This window comes from Barbus barbus (assembly GCF_936440315.1).
Source record: "Barbus barbus genome assembly, chromosome: 49".
In the NCBI taxonomy this organism is placed as follows: Eukaryota; Metazoa; Chordata; class Actinopteri; order Cypriniformes; family Cyprinidae; genus Barbus; species Barbus barbus.
The window spans coordinates 19,073,483-19,100,922 of NC_136727.1; the positions used below are offsets into that span (position 1 = coordinate 19,073,483).

At 41.6% G+C, this 27,440-nt stretch overlaps 1 protein-coding gene across 1 annotated transcript; it reads left to right on the forward strand.

Moving 5' to 3' along the window:
- The first annotated feature begins 23,421 nt into the window (after positions 1 to 23,421).
- On the forward strand, positions 23,422 to 26,954 carry LOC306867827 (uncharacterized protein). Its single transcript, XM_079413725.1, has 3 exons — positions 23,422 to 24,255; positions 26,435 to 26,548; positions 26,628 to 26,954. The coding sequence occupies exons 1-3, from the start codon at positions 23,586 to 23,588 to the stop codon at positions 26,705 to 26,707; spliced, it is 864 nt and encodes a 287-aa protein (XP_079269851.1). The 5' UTR covers positions 23,422 to 23,585; the 3' UTR covers positions 26,708 to 26,954.
- Positions 26,955 to 27,440: the final 486 nt, after the last annotated feature.

Genomic DNA, 27,440 nt, shown 5'->3' on the forward strand with positions numbered 1-27,440 from the left:
ATTCCTTAAATTTCTTAATTATTGCTCATCACATTCTAAAACAAACTGCCAAGAAAAGATTGAATCAAAGTACTTCCTGCAAAAACAAACACTTGATGTCAGTGTCAAAGAAGGAAAAATACTCAATAATATAACTGATAGTGAAATATGTAGCACAGTTAATGGTTGTGTACTGCACTGCTTGTTAACAAAGGGAGTTTTAAAATCAATCACAGGATATTGACCTGTTGTATTTGGTCCCACATTATCAGTTTTCATTGTTCATAGCCCTGTCCCACCAGTAGGATGCCTTTATGATAGACGGTGACCAATCTGGAGCAGCTAAAGATGCATCACTCCAATAGCATAACACCCCCCGGTCAATGCTTTGTTTGTATGGAAATGAGGAGCTGTTAACTACTGAGTAGGGGTGTGCCCGAAGCCGAATACCTTATTCGGAAAGGCACGGATAATGGCTTCAAAACAAATAACGAATTTATCAGAATAACATAAAAACATATTCGGCAGACACAATCACATGTTTTCCGGAACAGCACTACATTAGTGAGATCTGCGATTGTTAAGATTTGTGCAATAATAATGGCTACTGCTTTGATAGAGTTTGACACAGTTTCATACAGATAATATCATTGAGATCATTGCGTTTGTCTAAAGAATGTGGTCTCCTCAGCAGGGGCGCCGTAAGGGGGGGAAAAGTTAGGACGATTCTAAGGGCTTCGGCCAATTTTCCCATCATAGTTCAGACGCGGGCTTTATGAGAAAAAATTATAGCGTAATTTGTTTCCATTGAAAAAACTGCAATTGATTGCGCTGCTGCCTCCATGAACTACTGATGCAGCGCACATTTATCTAGGTTTAACGTTTAAATATTGTTATATCCTTGAACTGTTTTAGTATATTTAGATTTTATTTTAGGCAAGTCCTGATGATTTCAGAAGGCTAAATTGATCAAGCATGGTTATGATCACCCTGCCGGTCTGTTGTTGGCCGCTTGGTCGTTACTTTAAGAAAGAAAAAGAAATTATTTAACGAACACAAAATGCTCCAAACGTTTTTCTAAATTAACTTAATAAAAAAAACGAAACTACATATAAGTTCAAATTTTACTTTTGAACATGAAACATTTCCGGAGGTCTGGACCTCAGCTGGCTATGGGCCTGGATGTGTAAAGTGAATGAGTGTAAGCTAGCCGATATGAATGAAATGAGCGCAAGCCGCGTTGGGGTCTATGCGCGTCTCTCAGAAATGAGAGCTTTGTCTGGAGTTATATCAACTAACTTGACAAAAATATCCTAAAAACGGTCCTAACATTTAATTATAAAAGACGAAGAAAAGCGATGTTTGGTTAAGGCTTCTGGAGGGTCCAAATAATTTGTTGTGCTCTGTTGATAAAATACTCGTAAATTGTACACAAAGTTTCACTGGAAAACAAGAAGAATAAAGTTATTGTTCTCTTTTGATCAACATTTTCTGTAGTTTTAAATAGAACATATTTACAAAGTCATAATTATAATAAAAAATAATACTTTCTTTAGTTAGCCTATACAATGCATATTTGTTAAATGAAAACTACGAATCAAACAGATTTGCTTTTAAAATGGTATTTCCATGTAATTTGACGAACTTCCGGTTTAACCCACGCCCACTTCCGGATCCATCCGAATACAGATACAGATTCAAATAATTCTGAGATTGTCACAGATACAAATACAGATACAAATAATGGCTCCGCTGCACACCCCTACTACTGAGATTACTTATTGGCCACCAAGTATTGTTCCAGCTTGATTAGAGTGTTGACCAGTGGATCTAATTCACTAAAAAACATGTTCAAACAGAGTGGCACAAGCATTGAAAAACAACTAATTTATAGGTCAGATGGATGCCACTTTCATTTTTGCTTTATTTCCACCATAGGTCACTGTTCTCTGCAATCTGTAAATGTGTTTTCTTCTATATTCTTTTCTTCTATCATCTACTGAAGTTATGCTGTTTTATTTTCATTTACATCATCAGCTGCACAAACAACGACTGGATCAACTACAACAGCTGAAACAACAGTTGAAACTACGTCTACAAATGAAACAATAACTATGCCAGCATCTACATCTGAACCAATGACAACAACTGAACCAACAACTACCACTCTATCAACAACAACTGCACCAACATCTACCACTCCATCAACAACAACTGCACCAACCTCAACATCAACTGTGCCAATATCTAGCACTCTATCAACAACAACTGCACAAACCTCAACAACAACAACAACTGTGCCAACATTGACCACTCCATCTACAACAACTGCACCAACATCTACCACTCCATCAACAACAACTGCACCAACATCTACCACTCCATCAACAACAACTGCACCAACATCTACCACGCCATCAACAACAACTGCACCAACATCGACCACTCCACCTACAACAACTGCACCAACATCTACCACTCCGTCAACAACAACTGCACCAACATCTACCACTCCATCAACAACAACTGCACCAACATCTATCACTCCATCAACAACAACTGCACCAACAACTACCACTCTATCAACAACAACTGCACCAACAACTACCACTCCATCAACAACAACTGCACCAACAACAACTTTGCCAACATCGACCACTCCATCAACAACAACTGCACCAACATCTACCACTCCATCTACAACAGCTGCACCAACAACTACCACTCCATCAACAACAACTGCACCAACCTCAACACCAACAACAACTTTGCCAACATCGACCACTCCATCAACAACAACTGCACCAACATCGACCACTCCATCTACAACAATTGTACCAACATCTACCACTCCATCAACAACAACTGCACCAACATCTAACACTACATCAACAACAACTGCACCAACATCTACCACTCCATCAACAACAACTGCCCCAACATCTACCACTCCATCAACAACAACTGCCCCAACATCTACCACTCCATCAACAACAACTGCACCATCATCGACCACTCCACCTACAACAACTGCACCAACATCTACCACTCCATCAACAACAACTGCACCAACATCTACCACTCCATCAACAACAACTGCACCAACATCTACCACTCCATCAACAACAACTGCACCAACATCGACCACTCCACCTACAACAACTGCACCAACATCTACCACTCCATCAACAACAACTGCACCAACATCTACCACTCCATCAACAACAACTGCACCAACATTTACCACTCCGTCAACAACAACTGCACAAACCTCAACAACAACTGTGCCAACATTGACCACCCCATCAACAACAACTGCACCAACATCTACCACTCCATCAACAACAACTGCACCAACATCTACCACTCCATCAACAACAACTGCACCAACATCGACCACTCCACCTACAACAACTGCACCAACATCTACCACTCCATCAACAACAACTGCACCAAAATCTACCACTCCATCAACAACAACTGCACCAACATCTACCACTCCATCAACAACAACTGCACCAACATCGACCACTCCACCTACAACAACTGCACCAACATCTACCACTCCATCAACAACAACTGCACCAACATCTACCACTCCATCAACAACAACTGCACCAACATTTACCACTCCGTCAACAACAACTGCACAAACCTCAACAACAACTGCACCAACATCTACCACTCCATCAACAACAACTGCACCAACATCTACCACTCCATCAACAACAACTGCACCAACATCTACCACTCTATCAACAACAATTACACCAACATCTACCACTCCATCAACAACAACTGCACCAACATCTACCACTGCATCAACAACAACTGCACCAACATCTACCACTCCGTCAACAACAACTGCAACAACCTCAACACCAACAACAACTGTGCCAACATCGACCACTCCATCAACAACAACTGCACCAACCTCAACACCAACAACAACTGCACCAACATCTACCCCTCCATCAACAACAACTGCACCAACCTCAACACCAACAACAACTGTGCCAACATCGACCACTCCATCTACAACAACTGCACCAACATCTACCACTCCATCAACAACAACTGCACCAACATCTACCACTCCATCAACAACAACTGCACCAACAACTACCACTCCATCAACAACAACTGCACCAACAACAACTTTGCCAACATCGACCACTCCATCAACAACAGCTGCACCAACAACTACCACTCCATCAACAACAACTGCACCAACATCTACCACTCCATCAACAACAACTGCACCAACATCTACCACTCCTTCAACAACAACTGCACCAACAACTACCACTCCATCAACAACAACTGCACCAACCTCAACACCAACAACAACTTTGCCAACATCGACCACTCCATCAACAACAACTGCATCAACATTTACCACTCCATCTACAACAACTGCACCAACATCTACCACTCCATCAACAACAACTGCACCAACATCTACCAATCCGTCAGCAACAACTGCTCCAACAACTACCACTCCATCAACAACAACTGCACCAACCTCAACACCAACAACAACTTTGCCAACATCGACCACTCCATCAACAACAACTGCACCAACATCGACCACTCCATCTACAACAATTGCACCAACATCTACCACTCCATCAACAACAACTGCACCAACATCTAACACTCCATCAACAACAACTGCACCAACATCTACCACTCCATCAACAACAACTGCCCCAACATCTACCACTCCATCAACAACAACTGCCCCAACATCTACCACTCCATCAACAACAACTGCACCATCATCGACCACTCCATCAACAACAACTGCACCAACATCTACCACTCCATCAACAACAACTGCACCAACATCTACCACTCCATCAACAACAACTGCACCAACATCTACCACTCCATCAACAATAACTGCACCAACATCGACCACTCCACCTACAACAACTGCACCAACATCTACCACTCCATCAACAACAACTGCACCAACATCTACCACTCCATCAACAACAACTGCACCAACATTTACCACTCCGTCAACAACAACTGCACAAACCTCAACAACAACTGCACCAACATCTACCACTCCATCAACAACAACTGCACCAACATCTACCACTCCATCAACAACAACTGCACCAACATCGACCACTCCACCTACAACAACTGCACCAACATCTACCACTCCATCAACAACAACTGCACCAAAATCTACCACTCCATCAACAACAACTGCACCAACATCTACCACTCCATCAACAACAACTGCACCAACATCGACCACTCCACCTACAACAACTGCACCAACATCTACCACTCCATCAACAACAACTGCACCAACATCTACCACTCCATCAACAACAACTGCACCAACATTTACCACTCCGTCAACAACAACTGCACAAACCTCAACAACAACTGCACCAACATCTACCACTCCATCAACAACAACTGCACCAACATCTACCACTCCATCAACAACAACTGCACCAACATCTACCACTCTATCAACAACAACTACACCAACATCTACCACTCCATCAACAACAACTGCACCAACATCTACCACTGCATCAACAACAACTGCACCAACATCTAGCACTCCGTCAACAACAACTGCACCAACCTCAACACCAACAACAACTGTGCCAACATCGACCACTCCATCAACAACAACTGCACCAACCTCAACACCAACAACAACTGCACCAACATCTACCACTCCATCAACAACAACTGCACCAACCTCAACACCAACAACAACTGTGCCAACATCGACCACTCCATCTACAACAACTGCACCAACATCTACCACTCCATCAACAACAACTGCACCAACATCTACCACTCCATCAACAAAAACTGCACCAACAACTACCACTCCATCAACAACAACTGCACCAACATCTACCACTCCATCAACAACAACTGCACCAACAACTACCACTCCATCAACAACAACTGCACCAACATCTACCACTCCATCAACAACAACCGCACCAACATCTACCACTCTATCAACAACAACTGCACGAACAACTACCACTCCATCAACAACAACTGCACCAACATCTACCACTCCATCAACAACAACTGCACCAACAACTACCACTCCATCAACAACAACTGCACCAACATCTACCACTCCATCAACAACAACTGCACCAACATCTACCACTCCATCAACAACAACTGCACCAACAACTACCACTCCATCAACAACAACTGCACCAACATCTACCACTCCATCAAAAACAACTGCACCAACAACTACCACTCCATCAACAACAACTGCACCAACATCTACCACTCCATCAACAACAACTGCACCAACAACTACCACTCCATCAACAACAACTGCACCAACATCTACCACTCCATCAACAACAACTGCACCAACATCTACCACTCCATCAACAACAACTGCACCAACCTCAACACCAACAACAACTGTGCCAACATCGACCACTCCATCAACAACAACTGTGCCAACATTGACCACTCCATCAACAACAACTGCACCAACATCTACCACTCCATTAACAACAACTGCACCAACATCTACCACTCCATCAACAACAACTGCACCAACAACTACCACTCCATCAAGAACAACTGCACCAACATCTACCACTCCATCAACAACAATTGTACCAACATCTACCACTCCATCAACAACAACTGCACCAACATCTACCACTCCATCAACAACAACTGAACCAACATCTACCACTCCATCACCAACATCTACCACTCCATCAACAACAACTGCACCAACAACTACCACTCCATCAACAACAACTGCACCAACATCTACCACTCCATCAACAACAACTGCACCAACATCTACCACTCCATCAACAACAATTGCACCAACATCTACCACTCCATCAACAACAACTGCACCAACATCTACCACTCCATCAACAACAACTGCACCAACAACTACCACTCCATCAACAACAACTGCACCAACATCTACCACTCCATCAACAACAACTGCACCAACATCTACCACTCCATCAACAACAATTGCACCAACATCTACCACTCCATCAACAACAACTGTGCCAACATTGACCACTCCATCAACAACAACTGCACCAACATCTACCACTCCATTAACAACAACTGCACCAACATCTACCACTCCATCAACAACAACTGCATCAACAACAACTGCACCAACATCTACCACTCCATCAACAACAACTGCACCAACATCTACCACTCCATCAACAACAATTGCACCAACATCTACCACTCCATCAACAACAACTGCACCAACATCTACCACTCCATCAACAACAACTGCACCAACATCTACCACTCCATCACCAACATCTACCACTCCATCAACAACAACTGCACCAACAACTACCACTCCATCAACAACAACTGCACCAACATCTACCACTCCATCAACAACAACTGCACCAACATCTACCACTCCATCAACAACAATTGCACCAACATCTACCACTCCATCAACAACAACTGCACCAACAACTACCACTCCATCAACAACAACTGCACCAACATCTACCACTCCATCAACAACAACTGCACCAACATCTACCACTCCATCAACAACAATTGCACCAACATCTACCACTCCATCAACAACAACTGCACCAACATCTACCACTCCATCAACAACAACTGCCCCAACATCTACCACTCCATCAACAACAACTGCACCAACATCTACCACTCCATCAACAACAACTGCACCAACAACTACCACTCCATCAACAACAACTGCACCAACATCTACCACTCCATCAACAACAACTGCACCAACATCTACCACTCCATCAACAACAACTGCACCAACAACTACCACTCCATCAACAACAACTGCACCAACATCTACCACTCCATCAACAACAACTGCACCAACAACTACCACTCCATCAACAACAACTGCACCAACATCTACCACTCCATCAACAACAACTGCACCAACAACTACCACTCCATCAACAACAACTGCACCAACATCTACCACTCCATCAACAACAACTGCACCAACATCTACCACTCCATCAACAACAACTGCACCAACCTCAACACCAACAACAACTGTGCCAACATCGACCACTCCATCTACAACAACTGCACCAACATCTACCACTCCATCAACAACAACTGTGCCAACATTGACCACTCCATCAACAACAACTGCACCAACATCTACCACTCCATTAACAACAACTGCACCAACATCTACCACTCCATCAACAACAACTGCATCAACAACAACTGCACCAACATCTACCACTCCATCAACAACAACTGCACCAACATCTACCACTCCATCAACAACAATTGCACCAACATCTACCACTCCATCAACAACAACTGCACCAACATCTACCACTCCATCAACAACAACTGCAACAACATCTACCACTCCATCACCAACATCTACCACTCCATCAACAACAACTGCACCAACAACTACCACTCCATCAACAACAACTGCACCAACATCTACCACTCCATCAACAACAACTGCACCAACATCTACCACTCCATCAACAACAATTGCACCAACATCTACCACTCCATCAACAACAACTGCACCAACATCTACCACTCCATCAACAACAACTGCACCAACAACTACCACTCCATCAACAACAACTGCACCAACATCTACCACTCCATCAACAACAACTGCACCAACATCTACCACTCCATCAACAACAATTGCACCAACATCTACCACTCCATCAACAACAACTGCACCAACATCTAGCACTCCATCAACAACAACTGCACCAACATCTACCACTCCATCAACAACAACTGCACCAACATCTACCACTCCATCTACAACAGCTGCACCAATATCTACCACTCCATCAACAACAACTGCACCAACCTCAACATCAACTGTGCCAATATCTACCACTCCATCAACAACAACTGCACCAACATCTACGACTCCATCAACAACAACTGCACCAACATCTGCCACTCCATCAACAACAACTGCACCAACATCTACCACTCCGTCAACAACAACTGCACCAACATCTACCACTCCGTCAACAACAACTATAACTCCATCAACAACAACTGCACCAACCTCAACACCAACAACAACTTTGCCAACATCGTCCACTCCATCAACAACAACTGCACCAACATCGACCACTCCATCTACAACAACTGCACCAACATCGACCACTCCATCTACAACAACTGCACCAACATCTAACACTCCATCAACAACAACTGCACCAACATCTACCACTCTATCAACAACAACTGCACCAACCTCAACACCAACAACAACTGTGCCAACATCGACCACTCCATCATCAACAACTGCACCAACATCTACCACTCCATCTACAACAACTGCACCAACAACTACCACTCCATCAACAACAACTGCACCAACATCTACCACTCCATCAACAACAACTGCACCAACATCTACCACTCCGTCAACAACAACTGCACCAACAACTACCACTCCATCAACAACAACTGCACCAACCTCAACACCAACAACAACTTTGCCAACATCGACCACTCCATCAACAACAACTGCACCAACATCTACCACTCCATCTACAACAACTGCACCAACATCTACCACTCCATCAACAACAACTGCACCAACATCTACCACTCCATCAACAACAACTGCACCAACCTCAACACAAACAACAACTTTGCCAACATTGACCACTCCATCAACAACTGCACCAACATCGACCACTCCATCTACAACAACTGCACCAAAATCTACCACTCCATCAACAACAACTGCACCAACATCTAACACTCCATCAACAACAACTGCACCAACATCTACCACTCCGTCAACAACAACTGCACCAACAACTACCACTCCATCAACAAAAACTTCACCAACATCTACCACTCCATCAACAACAACTTCACCAACATCTACCACTCCATCAACAACAACTGCACCAACATCTACCACTCCATCAACAACAACTGCACCAACATCTACCACTCCGTCAACAACAACTGCACCAACAACTACCACTCCATCAACAACAACTGCACCAACCTCAACACCAACAACAAATTTGCCAACATCGACCACTCCATCAACAACAACTGCACCAACATCGACCACTCCATCTACAACAACTGCACCAACATCTACCACTCCATCAACAACAACTGCACCAACATCTACCACTCCATCAACAACAACTGCACCAACATCTACCACTCCGTCAACAACAACTGCATCAACAACTACCACTCCATCAACAACAACTGCACCAACCTCAACACCAACAACAACTTTGCCAACATCGACCACTCCATCAACAACAACTGCACCAACATCTATCACTCCATCAACAACAACTGCACCAACAACTACCATTCCGTCAACAACAACTGCACCAACATCTACCACTCCATCAACAACAACTGCACCAACATCTAACACTCCATCAACAACAACTGCACCAACATCTACCACTCCGTCAACAACAACTGCACCAACAACTACCACTCCATCAACAACAACTTCACCAACATCTACCACTCAATCAACAACAACTTCACCAACATCTACCACTCCATCAACAACAACTGCACCAACATCTACCACTCCGTCAACAACAACTGCACCAACAACTACCACTCCATCAACAACAACTGCACCAACCTCATCACCAACAACAACTTTGCCAACATCGACCACTCCATCAACAACAACTGCACCAACATCGACCAATCCACCTACAACAACTGCACCAACATCTACCACTCCGTCAACAACAACTGCACCAACATCGACCACTCCACCTACAACAACTGCACCAACATCTACCACTCCGTCAACAACAACTGCACCAACATCTACCACTCCATCAACAACAACTGCACCAACATCTATCACTCCATCAACAACAACTGCACCAACAACTACCATTCCGTCAACAACAACTGCACCAACATCTACCACTCCATCAACAACAACTGCACCAACATCTACCACTCCGTCAACAACAACTGCACCAACAACTACCACTCCATCAACAACAACTGCACCAACCTCAACACCAACAACAACTTTGCCAACATCGACCACTCCATCAACAACAACTGCACCAACATCTATCACTCCATCAACAACAACTGCACCAACAACTACCATTCCGTCAACAACAACTGCACCAACATCTACCACTCCATCAACAACAACTGCACCAACATCTAACACTCCATCAACAACAACTGCACCAACATCTACCACTCCGTCAACAACAACTGCACCAACAACTACCACTCCATCAACAACAACTTCACCAACATCTACCACTCCATCAACAACAACTTCACCAACATCTACCACTCCATCAACAACAACTGCACCAACATCTACCACTCCGTCAACAACAACTGCACCAACAACTACCACTCCATCAACAACAACTGCACCAACCTCATCACCAACAACAACTTTGCCAACATCGACCACTCCATCAACAACAACTGCACCAACATCGACCAATCCACCTACAACAACTGCACCAACATCTACCACTCCGTCAACAACAACTGCACCAACATCGACCACTCCACCTACAACAACTGCACCAACATCTACCACTCCGTCAACAACAACTGCACCAACATCTACCACTCCATCAACAACAACTGCACCAACATCTATCACTCCATCAACAACAACTGCACCAACAACTACCATTCCGTCAACAACAACTGCACCAACATCTACCACTCCATCAACAACAACTGCACCAACATCTACCACTCCGTCAACAACAACTGCACCAACAACTACCACTCCATCAACAACAACTGCACCAACCTCAACACCAACAACAACTTTGCCAACATCGACCACTCCATCATCAACAACTGCACCAACATCTACCACTCCATCTACAACAACTGCACCAACAACTACCACTCCATCAACAACAACTGCACCAACATCTACCAGTCCATCAACAACAACTGCACTAACATCTACCACTCCGTCAACAACAACTGCACCAACAACTACCACTCCATCAACAACAACTGCACCAACCTCAACACCAACAACAACTTTGCCAACATCGACCACTCCATCAACAACAACTGCACCAACATCTACCACTCCATCTACAACAACTGCACCAACATCTACCACTCCATCAACAACAACTGCACCAACATCTACCACTCCGTCAACAACAACTGCACCAACAACAACCACTCCATCAACAACAACTGCACCAACCTCAACACCAACAACAACTTTGCCAACATCGACCACTCCATCAACAACTGCACCAACATCGACCACTCCATCTACAACAACTGCACCAACATCTACCACTCCATCAACAACAACTGCACCAACATCTAACACTCCATCAACAACAACTGCACCAACATCTACCACTCTATCAACAACAACTGCACCAACCTCAACACCAACAACAACTGTGCCAACATCGACCACTCCATCAACAACAACTGCACCAACATCTACCACTCCATCTACAACAACTGCACCAACATCTACCACTCCATCAACAACAACTGCACCAACATCTACCACTCCATCAACAACAACTGCACCAACATCTACCATTCCATCAACAACAACTGCACCAACCTCAACACCAACAACAACTTTGCCAACATCGACCACTCCATCAACAACAACTGCACCAACATCTACCACTCCATCTACAACAACTGCACCAACATCTACCACTCCATCAACAACAACTGCACCAACATCTACCACTCCGTCAACAACAACTGCACCAACAACTACCACTCCATCAACAACAACTGCACCAACCTCAACACCAACAACAAATTTGCCAACATCGACCACTCCATCAACAACAACTGCACCAACATCGACCACTCCATCTACAACAACTGCACCAACATCTACCACTCCATCAACAACAACTGCACCAACATCTACCACTCCATCAACAACAACTGTACCAACAACTACCACTCCATCAACAACAACTGCACCAACATCTACCACTCCATCAACAACAACTGCACCAACATCTACCACTCCGTCAACAACAACTGCATCAACAACTACCACTCCATCAACAACAACTGCACCAACCTCAACACCAACAACAACTTTGCCAACATCGACCACTCCATCAACAACAACTGCACCAACATCTACCACTCCATCAACAACAACTGCACCAACCTCAACACCAACAACAACTTTGCCAACATCGACCACTCCATCAACAAGAACTGTACCAACCTCAACACCAACAACAACTTTGCCAACATCGACCACTCCCTCAACAACAACTGCACCAACATCTACCACTCCGTCAACAACAACTGCACCAACAACTACCACTCCATCAACAACAACTGCACCAACCTCAACACCAACAACAACTTTGCGAACATTGACCACTCCATCAACAACAACTGCACCAACAACTACCACTCCATCAACAACAACTGCACCAACCTCAACACCAACAACAACTTTGCCAACATCGACCTCTCCATCAACAACAACTGCACCAACATCTACCACTCCATCTACAACAACTGCACCAACATCTACCACTCCATCAACAACAACTGCACCAACATCTACCACTCCGTCAACAACAACTGCACCAACAACTACCACTCCATCAACAACAACTGCACCAACCTCAACACCAACAACAACTTTGCCAACATCGACCACTCCATCAACAACAACTGCACCAACATCGACCACTCCATCTACAACAACTGCACCAACATCTACCACTCCATCAACAACAACTGCACCAAGATCTACCACTCCATCAACAACATCTGCACCAACAACTACCACTCCATCAACAACAACTGCACCAACATCTACCAATCCATCAACAACAACTGCACCAACAACTACCACTCCATCAACAACAACTGCACCAACAACTACCACTCCATCAACAACAACTGCACCAACCTCAACACCAACAACAACTTTGCCAACATCGACCACTCCATCAACAACAACTGCACCAACATCGACCAATCCACCTACAACAACTGCACCAACATCTACCACTCCGTCAACAACAACTGCACCAACATCGACCACTCCACCTACAACAACTGCACCAACATCTACCACTCCGTCAACAACAACTGCACCAACATCTACCACTCCATCAACAACAACTGCACCAACATCTATCACTCCATCAACAACAACTGCACCAACAACTACCATTCCGTCAACAACAACTGCACCAACATCTACCACTCCATCAACAACAACTGCACCAACATCTACCACTCCGTCAACAACAACTGCACCAACAACTACCACTCCATCAACAACAACTGCACCAACCTCAACACCAACAACAACTTTGCCAACATCTATCACTCCATCAACAACAACTGCACCAACAACTACCATTCCGTCAACAACAACTGCACCAACATCTACCACTCCATCAACAACAACTGCACCAACATCTACCACTCCGTCAACAACAACTGCACCAACAACTACCACTCCATCAACAACAACTGCACCAACCTCAACACCAACAACAACTTTGCCAACATCGACCACTCCATCATCAACAACTGCACCAACATCTACCACTCCATCTACAACAACTGCACCAACAACTACCACTCCATCAACAACAACTGCACCAACATCTACCAGTCCATCAACAACAACTGCACTAACATCTACCACTCCGTCAACAACAACTGCACCAACAACTACCACTCCATCAACAACAACTGCACCAACCTCAACACCAACAACAACTTTGCCAACATCGACCACTCCATCAACAACAACTGCACCAACATCTACCACTCCATCTACAACAACTGCACCAACATCTACCACTCCATCAACAACAACTGCACCAACATCTACCACTCCGTCAACAACAACTGCACCAACAACTACCACTCCATCAACAACAACTGCACCAACCTCAACACCAACAACAACTTTGCCAACATCGACCACTCCATCAACAACTGCACCAACATCGACCACTCCATCTACAACAACTGCACCAACATCTACCACTCCATCAACAACAACTGCACCAACATCTAACACTCCATCAACAACAACTGCACCAACATCTACCACTCTATCAACAACAACTGCACCAACCTCAACACCAACAACAACTGTGCCAACATCGACCACTCCATCAACAACAACTGCACCAACATCTACCACTCCATCTACAACAACTGCACCAACATCTACCACTCCATCAACAACAACTGCACCAACATCTACCACTCCATCAACAACAACTGCACCAACATCTACCATTCCATCAACAACAACTGCACCAACCTCAACACCAACAACAACTTTGCCAACATCGACCACTCCATCAACAACAACTGCACCAACATCTACCACTCCATCTACAACAACTGCACCAACATCTACCACTCCATCAACAACAACTGCACCAACATCTACCACTCCGTCAACAACAACTGCACCAACAACTACCACTCCATCAACAACAACTGCACCAACCTCAACACCAACAACAAATTTGCCAACATCGACCACTCCATCAACAACAACTGCACCAACATCGACCACTCCATCTACAACAACTGCACCAACATCTACCACTCCATCAACAACAACTGCACCAACATCTACCACTCCATCAACAACAACTGTACCAACAACTACCACTCCATCAACAACAACTGCACCAACATCTACCACTCCATCAACAACAACTGCACCAACATCTACCACTCCGTCAACAACAACTGCATCAACAACTACCACTCCATCAACAACAACTGCACCAACCTCAACACCAACAACAACTTTGCCAACATCGACCACTCCATCAACAACAACTGCACCAACATCTACCACTCCATCAACAACAACTGCACCAACCTCAACACCAACAACAACTTTGCCAACATCGACCACTCCATCAACAAGAACTGTACCAACCTCAACACCAACAACAACTTTGCCAACATCGACCACTCCCTCAACAACAACTGCACCAACATCTACCACTCCGTCAACAACAACTGCACCAACAACTACCACTCCATCAACAACAACTGCACCAACCTCAACACCAACAACAACTTTGCGAACATTGACCACTCCATCAACAACAACTGCACCAACAACTACCACTCCATCAACAACAACTGCACCAACCTCAACACCAACAACAACTTTGCCAACATCGACCTCTCCATCAACAACAACTGCACCAACATCTACCACTCCATCTACAACAACTGCACCAACATCTACCACTCCATCAACAACAACTGCACCAACATCTACCACTCCGTCAACAACAACTGCACCAACAACTACCACTCCATCAACAACAACTGCACCAACCTCAACACCAACAACAACTTTGCCAACATCGACCACTCCATCAACAACAACTGCACCAACATCGACCACTCCATCTACAACAACTGCACCAACATCTACCACTCCATCAACAACAACTGCACCAAGATCTACCACTCCATCAACAACATCTGCACCAACAACTACCACTCCATCAACAACAACTGCACCAACATCTACCAATCCATCAACAACAACTGCACCAACAACTACCACTCCATCAACAACAACTGCACCAACAACTACCACTCCATCAACAACAACTGCACCAACCTCAACACCAACAACAACTTTGCCAACATCGACCACTCCATCAACAACAACTGCACCAACATCTACCACTCCATCAACAACAACTGCACCAACCTCAACACCAACAACAACTTTGCCAACATCGACCACTCCATCAACAACAACTGCACCAACCTCAACACCAACAACAACTTTGCCAACATCGACCACTCCATCAACAACAACTGCACCAACATCTACCACTCCGTCAACAACAACTGCACCAACAACTACCACTCCATCAACAACAACTGCACCAACCTCAACACCAACAACAACTTTGCCAACATCGACCATTCCATCAACAACAACTGCACCAACAACTACCACTCCATCAACAACAACTGCACCAACCTCAACACCAACAACAACTTTGCCAACATCGACCACTCCATCAACAACAACTGCACCAACATCTACCACTCCATCAACAACAACTGCACCAACCTCAACACCAACAACAACTTTGCCAACATTGACCACTCCATCAACAACAACTGCACCAACATCTACCACTCCGTCAACAACAACTGCACCAACAACTACCACTCCATCAACAACAACTGCACCAACCTCAACACCAACAACAACTTTGCCAACATCGACCACTCCATCAACAACAACTGCACCAACAACTACCACTCCATCAACAACAACTGCACCAACCTCAACACCAACAACAACTTTGCCAACATCGACCACTCCATCAACAACAACTGCACCAACATCGACCACTCCATCTACAACAACTGCACCAACATCTACCACTCCATCAACAACAACTGAACCAACAACTACCACTCCATCAACAACAACTGCACCAACATCTAACACTCCATCAACAACAACTGCACCAACATCTACCACTCTATCAACAACAACTGCACCAACCTCAACACCAACAACAACTGTGCCAACATTGAACACTCCATCAACAACAACTGCACCAACATCTACCACTCCATCAACAACAACTGCACGAACAACTACCACTCCGTCAACAACAACTGCACGAACAACTACCACTCCGTCAACAACAACTGCACGAACAACTACCACTCCGTCAACAACAACTGCACGAACAACTACCACTCCGTCAACAACAACTGCACCAACAACTACCACTCCATCAACAACAACTGCACCAACCTCAACACCAACAACAACTGTGCCAACATCGACCACTCCATCAACAAAAACTGCACCAACATCTACCACTCCATCAACAACAACTGCACCAACATCTAACACTCCATCAACAACAACTGCACCATCAACTACCACTCCATCAACAACAACTGCACCAACCTCAACACCAACAACAACTGTGCCAACATCGACCACTCCATCAACAACAACTGCACCAACATCTACCACTCCATCAACAACAACTGCACCAACATCTAACACTCCATCAACAACAACTGCACCAACATCTACCACTCCATCAACAACAACTGAACCAACAACTACCACTCCATCAACAACAACTGCACCAACATCTAACACTCCATCAACAACAACTGCACCAACATCTACCACTCCATCAACAACAACTGCACCAACATCTATCACTCCATCAAGAACAACCGCACCAACATCTACCACTCTATCAACAACAACTGCACGAACAACTACCACTCCGTCAACAACAACTGCACGAACAACTACCACTCCGTCAACAACAACTGCACCAACAACTACCACTCCGTCAACAACAACTGCACCAACAACTACCACTCCATCAACAACAACTGCACCAACCTCAACACCAACAACAACTGTGCCAACATCGACCACTCCATCAACAACAACTGCACCAACATCTACCACTCCATCAACAACAACTGCACCAACATCTACCACTCCGTCAACAACAACTGCACCAACATCTACCACTCCATCAACAATAACTGCACCAACATCTACCACTCCATCAACAACAACTGCACCAACATCGACGTCAACTGAATTAACATTAACAGCTCAAACTACATCAGCTTCATCAACATTGCTATCATCTACTTCTCAACTGACAACAACTCAAACAGCAAGTCAGTCAACACCCTTATCTCCGGAAGCTGTCCTGCGAAGTAAGCAAATTTTATTTTATATGTTCATGCTGTTTTTTTTTTATTCACCACCGATATTTAGTGAATATATTAATGTTTTATTCACCTATGCTGATATGAATCTGAATTGAATTTGATTTTTACAGATACGACAGCAGTTGCGTACATAAATTTCAAAATGAGATCCTTTGTTGAGCTGAGCAATGATGAAATAATTACATATATTGAAAAGGTAAGCTGATATTTTGTTATTAATATATATTTTTTAATTGCAAGCATTAACTTGTTGTCAAACTGTTCAGTTCAAAACAGAATTAGCAATTACAATGGATATTTAATGTACCCAATAGAAGAAAAAAATCAACTCAAAAATGAAAGGGATAGTTCACACAAAATGGAAAATTCTGTCATTAATTACTCACCCTCATGTCGTTCCAAACATGCCAGACCATCATTCATCTTCAGAGCACAAATTAAGATATTTTTGATGAAACCCGAGAGCTTTCTGACCCTCCATAGACAGCAATGCAACTGAAATGTTTACAAGCCTAGAATGTATGTTTACAGCGGTTCAACCTCAATTTTACAAAGATAGCTAGGGACTAGGGACTTTTGGCCGATACTCTGTGAATTTCCACCGCAGGAACCAGGATCTAAATAAAGTTCCGGGTAAAAATTTGCCCCTCAGAAAAAGCGTGAGGTAGTGCTTTTTCAAAGGTCCGGAGCAGGTCTTGGGCACTGAATATGCTGATTGGTTGAGTTCACGCAGCATTGTATTTCAACCACTATTTATTTGCTTGATTTTTAAAAATATTATTGTGTCATGAAATGTAGTTTTAAAAGTATTTCAGGCAAGAATGTAGTTGTTTAAAACTCAAATCTGTGGTTTATTGCAACAAAACACATTTGTATTGTTATTTTAAATTTGCTTATTTATAATTATTAATTATTATTATTAGTCTTTTTGACAGTTCTGCAGCTATTACCTAAATGGGATTTTTTAATTTTTTAATTTTTTAATTCATTTGCTTAAATTGGGAATATATTATTATGTAATTATTTGTCCCATTTTATCTTATTAATTTAGGTTTTTTTTTTTAAGATGCCAAATTGTATATGACATATGATTATGTTTTATGTATATTTATGATTAATATAAATGATAAATTAATAAATAGGGTCTAACATTAATTATAATCTATTAATTCATCTGTCTAATAATGTCTAAATATATATATAAAACATACTATCAGAGTCATTGGGGACCAGAAACTGTTTGGCTGTCCACATTCTTCAAAGTATCTTCTTTTATGTTCATCAGAAGAAAGAACTTATTTATTTATTTATTTATTATTTTGAACGTGTAGGTTTAGCGCATGCTGCATTCAGGGGCAGGTTGCATAAAAGGTTTAGACTAGCCTTAAAAGTTAGTCATTTCATTTTGTTCTTTAAGACTGGTCAAAATTTAAAACATTTGGTTACATTAAAACATAGATTAGTCTAAGCTGAATCCAAAATATAAGACTGATTACCCCTTGGCTTACAGCTAGTTGGTCAAACTAGTTCTTAAATCTTAACACAGAGACTAATTTTATGCAACCGTTCCCTGGAGACTCCGTCGCTATGGAAGCAAAGATGCCAAAATGCAATTAAGCGCAAATAAGATTCTCTAATAAATCTTATGAAATAGATTTTTGCTATTAGTATTACATATGGTGCAAAATACTTATTTGTTGATTCAGCTATGTGTTGGCCTTTGTAAAATACGGGACAAATTGTGTCCGCCCATGCAACATGATTAGCTTATCACAACTATTATACTTAGCTTTTTCGGCTTCTGAACACAAATGTAGCCAAACTTTGGAGCGCTTAGATTAGCGAGCAAGGTCCTGGCAGATCAATAGGTCAGGTCCTCACAGATGAAGAAAGAAAAGAAGCATACACAGGAATCGACAGGTATCCACAATAGCAAAATACAGTAGAAACAAAATGACAAAGTACTGTAAAAATACAGTACAATACTGTTTTGTAGTTATACAGTACACTGTTCTATACTGTAAAGTTGCATTATAATACATTGCTGTAAAACAAAAATACAGTAACTTACTGGCAACCATGCTGCCAGTAACTTACTGTAAAAATACAGGAACATTTTTAACAGTGCAGATCCGGACCAGATGACAATTGCTATATGGGTTGCTACGTTTCTGAGCCTTGATCATGTTAGGAGCCTTGCTGTCTATGGGAGGGTCAGAGAGCTCTCCAAAATATCCTAATTTGTGTTACGAAGAGGAACTTGCGGGTTTGGAACAACGTGAGGGTGTGTAATTAATGACAGAATTTTCATTTTCTGTGAACTGTCTCTTTAAGAACTATTTAGAATCTGGCATTTGAGAAAAAATGGGCTGAGAGTAGAATAACCTGCATGCATAAAACAAGTCTAGAATAAGATGCACCAGTTTGCAATATCAAGCAGCTAAATGAGCCGTTTTGTACAGCTAAAAATAGCAGGATACGGAAGACACCGGAAGCCATACATTTACAAATGGCCACGTCTGCTCTATATGGGAAAAATAAGGTGGATTCAGTCTAAGTAAAAATCTTGGCTACCAAATACTGCCTAATAGGTTACCGATTGAATTGATCTGTAATGCTAACAGTGCTTATCAGCTTATACATTTTATTTGCAGTTTTTCAAGCACACAAACAGTAGTGGGACCATCAGGATCACTGTGAAGAAATCCAAAAAATTGTTGACCTAAGGATCTGACATGGAAAACTGCAATCTTCTACAAACAATCTCTGAATGAAGTGACCAGTCAGGCGTCCACATATTTTGCATTTCATTTATATATATATATATATATATAGCTGTTTTAGTTTTTCATTCTGAACTCAACAATCACTTAAGCTGTGTTGTGTAATATGCAATGTTTTGTGTATGTTATTTAACTTCTGCTCCCTTCACTGTGAATAATTTAAAATGCTCTCTATAACATCTCAAACTTGTAGAATGTCAGAATGCATTGCATTCGTCTTATACAAGCTAGATAAGTCTTTCAAGACAATATATTAAAAAAGTGTTCTTGTAAATACTGATTTATAAGTGATCTAATATTCTAAATGAATGGTAAATGTATTTTAAAAAAGGATTTGTTTTGGTTTTCAATGGTTGTATATTTTAGTCATATGCAAAATCTGCTCTGACTAAGAATTAATGGATAAGAGTTTTAAGAAGACAAGACTGCCATATTTTGCTGTTAAATCTGAAAAAAAAAACAGAAAAGTATAAAGATATCACATTTATGTCGTCTTCTTATTTGTAATTGTAATGTAATTTGAGTAAAGTGTCAATAATATTTAAAATGAAAATTTGTCTTTGTCCCCATATTTCGTTTAAGTGTCAATGGTGTTCATAAAATAGTTTGAAGTTATGATTTAGTGATTGAAATGGATTCTGCTGATTATAAAGGTAGCTGATGGTTTGTTTATGACATTGTTTTCCAGCAAAAGCCTTTATGAATTTATTGCTTGTCGCACATTTTCTTTTCGTGAAGCACTTGTGAGGAAACCTTTTGATGAAAAACAAATATTTGTAATTATTTCTGTGAAAATGAGTGAAAATTTTGGCTGTAAATAAACATAAAAAAAAGAGAAAAAAAATAATAAAATCCTGTCTGCACATCGAACCCCGTAGGGCAAGAAAATCAGTGAAAATCTCACATCACTCTGACATAATTTATATTTAAATAATATAAATTAATTAAGAAGAAATTTTCACTGGTGTTATCAATGTTAAACACCAAAATAAAAACTACATTTTTTTTATCTGACAAAAATGCTTTATGCTTTCTCTTTATGGAAATGTCTGATCACATTTTTGTCACACAAGGCTTAAATCCAATAAATATTACATATATATTTTTTTAAATATTATAATTTATTAACTTTATACACACACACACATATATATATATATATATATATATATATATCAGCAGTTATTGAGCAGTTAAATTATGTAATTATTTAACACACAAATCACCAAGTATGTTTTAATACATTTGATATTGATAGTGAACATTAAATAAACATGATAACATTACATATCAGATTAAACAAATGATTATAGTATTTTTTTATCATACTTTATTTGATTTAAGAATAAATGTATTCAGTCATTTTAGCAGAAAGCAAATCGCCAGGGCCGGTTAAAGGTCCATGGGATTGTTTACCTTTAGTTTATCATTAATAACAAAGCTAGTTACTTATTTTTTTTTATTTTTTTTAAATATATATATATATATATCAGAAGAGAACTGTTTTAATATGTCTATTCAGATTGAGATTTTGAAGGCTATGACATTTTATAGTATGGACATTTCCAAATATTAATATGATGTATGTCTAATGAATACAAATAATTCCATTTTTATGTAAACAATCCAGGCACCTTACACTGTGTATAGGCTTACATCTGATTCAAAACCTATAAAAGCCTCAAATAATGAAAAGAAATGAGAGATTTTAATAGCCCTCTATTTTGGTATTTATAGTTACTATTTAAATCCCCTGTCTCGTAAACCCCGCCCACAGATGTGCTCGGCCAATCAGAGGAAGCTCACCTCTTTAACTCATGCGGCGAGCTTGTCAATCATGTGTACACAAGCCCCACCCACACACACACACACACCAGGGGAGACACGTCCACTTTCACAGCGTGATTTCGGCGTTAAAATGCTCTCGAGTGAGTTTTTCAAATAAGTTTAGTGTGTAAACTTTGTCTTATCCTAAAGAAATAAACGCGCTGTCCGGTAAAGACGGCAATGGCTGCAGAAAGCGAGCGCGATGATCCGTTCCAACAAATTCTGCATCAAATCGGTGGAAAAAGTAACATTCATTTAATCAGCGCTGTGAGAGGACCTGATGGAGACACCGGCGTATTACAGGACTTCATCGCTGATATGTTTAATAACGGAGGACACGAAGAAACCAGCGACTATACTGGCAACGGCGAAATCAAGGTCGAAACAAACGCGTGCATCCCTGATCAATCAGATCTATCAGAACAGAGTTCATCTGATCACTGCACGAGCGAGAAACCAGATCCACTCAAGAACACAACCGTGAGCTCAAGCAGAAACATCGGCGGAAAACAGAGAGCCATTAAATGCTCCGTGATCATATTCATCTTCAAACATGATTATGTGTGTCATAAAGAGAATCATGCGTGCTTGAGGGCGATTCTGAAGGACGTGAGAGCGCGGATAAAGAGAAGCGCGCTCCGTCCGGCTCTGCTGGGACTCGTTCACACAGACTGTGATCAATCAGAGACTCGCGATTCAGTGGAGCTTCTGGATCGAGCACTGCGAGCAGTGTTCATTAACCACGCCCCACAGGCCATATGGACCGGATGTTACGTCACAAAGTCCCCGGATGTGTTGCAGGAGATCAGGTGGAACACCTGCAGGGTTGTGAAGTGCTCAATGTCTGCAGGTCAGAGATTCAACCCAGTGGACTGCTGTTCTGTTGGGCATCATAGTCCAACATGATTTCATGTGAAAACGAAATTTTCGCAACGCAAATTTGTATGATGTGGTTATTACAGAAATGTATGATTTTTGGAAAAAAGGAAACATGATAGAACACCCCTAAACCCACCCGGTAACCTAACTGTCTGTGGGGGCGCAAGCAGATTATACGAAAACGCACAATCTTACGAATCGATTCGCCAAATCGTAAAATAGTTACAAATTGACACGAGAATGTGTTGCGTAGTCTCAAAACATCGTTTTGCGCATGCCACTGTATTCTAAAATCTCAGTTTATTTAGAAAATGCAACTATTATTTGATTGGCCGATTTTGTATGAATTTGTATGGTGTGATTCGCACAGAAAGGCGATTTTTTTTTTTTAGGAAAAAAAACGTAACCATGAAGATTCACCCCTACATCTAATCTTTAGTGGGACAAGTATGATTGTACGAACTAGCTACCAATTTAGCAAAATTACCAATGCTGCAAGTGTAAAATAGTTATCAGTTGCCGTAAGAATATGTTGAGGTTTTTAGACACTTCAATAATATGATACTGTGTTCTAAAATCCTGATATTATAAGAAAACGCAACTATTTTATGATAGGGCGATTCCGTATAAATTTGTATGCTATGATTTAAAACGTGATTATTTGAAAACAAAATTTAAGCATGAAGGTCCACCCCTAAACCTAACCCTCAGTGGGACGCGAGTAGATCGTACGAAAACGTTTGAATGAGATTGTACGCATTAGCCACCAATGCGCCAAAATTACCTTGAAAATGTGTTGCGTAGTTTAAAAACCGCAACATTGGCAGTTGGTAACTATTTTACGTTTTGCAGTATCTTGCGCATGGCACTGCGATTTAAAAAAACTAATCGTATTAGAGAATGCAACTATTTTATTTAAATGGGCGAAAAAAAATATGATTGCGAATGTCCACCACTAAACAGATCCATACGAAAATGTATGAATGAGATCGTACGCATTAACCATCAATTCACTAAAATGTAAAAGTTATGAATTGCCATGAGAGTGTGTTACACAGAAAACCGTAACACACACTGATAGAAATTCCTAAGTATTATTTTAGCGTTCACACCAAGTGCAAAAGCTAAAAAGATAACTATAACGATAATTATATTAGTGTCCACATCAATGCGTAATATCGTTCTATTAATTATAAGCACGCCCTGCCGTTTTACCGTCTACCACTTTCAGTGTTTGAGCTCTTCAAAGTCAGTGAATTCTGATTGGCTGTCAAAGTTTTTATCATTCAATCGTTTTTATCGTTTTTATCTGAAACAACATTGTTCTCAGTATCTGTCGTTATCCGTATAGCTGTAGAGTGAACTTCCCTACACTCGTAGATTTAGAATGATAATTAAACCATTGTTATCGTTTTAGTTATCGTCATTGGTTTGAATGGGCCTTTAACGTTTTTTTTACGTTCCACTCCCCCTCATGTTGCGTTTTTAATAGCAACAACATGTTTTTGCGTTTCGCTGCACTGCTTTTCATATAAATGTCCACGTTTGATCACTTTGCTCGCGTCTTTTGAAGCATCTCACGCATGAGTGGCTATTCACACAGAACGCATATTTGCATTGGAAAACATGAGAATTCATATGCATTCGTACAATCTCATTAATGCGTTTTCGTAGATCTGCTTACACCCCACTGATAGTTAGCTTTAGGGGTAGACCTTCATGCATTTGTACGAAATACGTTTGCGTACGAATTTGCTTTCAGAAACTAGACATTGGTCATCATGGTGACCTGGACCAGCTTGTTTTCTCGCTGCCAAGCTAGACAGCGTTTTTGCCAATTATCTTCTAAAAACCTACTGAGGAACCTGCTTAGACAGCATTTTGGGGTATCATTGCCAAAAAAAAAACAGCCTTTTTAGCATAATAGCCTAAAAATACAGTGAGCTGTTCATCTAGACAGTGGTTTGTGGCAGGATAGTCTCAAACCCGAGTGTGCTGCCTATCTAGCGTCTTTTCAGATTTTGGTTTACTATGTAGGTCACAACTCTGGTTGAATCACATGATTTGGGGGACTATAATGAATGGAAGCCCCTAGAAGAAAGAGAGAATGCGATTAATGTGTCCTTTCTCAATTGCTGTTTATGTTGCAGATAGCGCCGTTGGCGGTAAAAGCAGTTTGTTTTGGCCACTGAAATGCTTCCCGGGGATTTTCAGAAAGACACACAGAAGACAGGCTGATGGAAACACCAATAGTTGGCAGCAAGGTATGAGGATATTCATTTGCATTCAGATTGAAACCTGTTGTTTCACTATCAACTAATCGCGCAATCTTAACTCTTCCAGCCAAACCAAATGCGAACGAGGATGGAATTCCACTGCAGATTGACGCCATGCAAGCTTTGCAAATAGACCAAAATGGATGAAAAACAAGCCTCAAGCTGTGTGTCTGTGTGCTACACAGGTCATATACTCTTGCACTATGACTTACCAGTCAGGAAGATTTGGAGAAATGAGAAAGGAATGGCTGCTAGAGCATTATACATGATGCATTTTTTGTATATATCACAGTAACATACAGAGTTTATTAGTATTAAATGATCTAATGTGATTGACTACTGTACCAACTGTTGTTTTAAAATAAAAATAAAAAGTTGTAGCATTTTGTACTCCAAGCATGATTCCTACATGGGATTTTGAAGAAAACTAGAAATGTAATTGTTCAAAACGTTTTCAGTGCTATACAAGGAACACAGAACGCGTTTTTGAGTTCGTCTGCTTTACTTTCTCATATATATTTTGGATGTAAATATGCACTGGACGAACGTGTTTGGCTGTTTTCATTTGCGTCAACGTTTGTTGTCTTTTTCGTGGCCACAGAATAGGCTAAAACAAAATCTTTGGGATTTTTTGCACTCTGTTTACAATCCGAACTACTGAATCAGTGTTCGGAAACGAGTGATTCTTTTGAATCGGTTCATGATTCGAACTGATCACTGAATGGTTTGGAGAGGTTTTTACTGAATGCTTTAAAACAGCAGTTCTCAACCAAGGGACGGGGGAAAGTAAGTTAAATTAAAACAATCTAATTAAACTATTAAAATGACTAAAATACGACACGATAAATATACAAACGTACCATGGGCTGACATTTTTTAA

What these genes read in the sequence shown, in the direction of transcription:
- LOC306867827 (XM_079413725.1), top strand. Translation starts at nt 23,586, where the DNA reads ATGGCTGCAGAAAGCGAGCGCGATGATCCGTTCCAACAAATTCTGCAT. An exon ending in GAAGTGCTCAATGTCTGCAG is followed by an intron (nt 24,256 to 26,434) that starts GTCAGAGATTCA and finishes TTTATGTTGCAG; the next exon opens with ATAGCGCCGTTGGCGGTAAA. An exon ending in CACCAATAGTTGGCAGCAAG is followed by an intron (nt 26,549 to 26,627) that starts GTATGAGGATAT and finishes TAACTCTTCCAG; the next exon opens with CCAAACCAAATGCGAACGAG.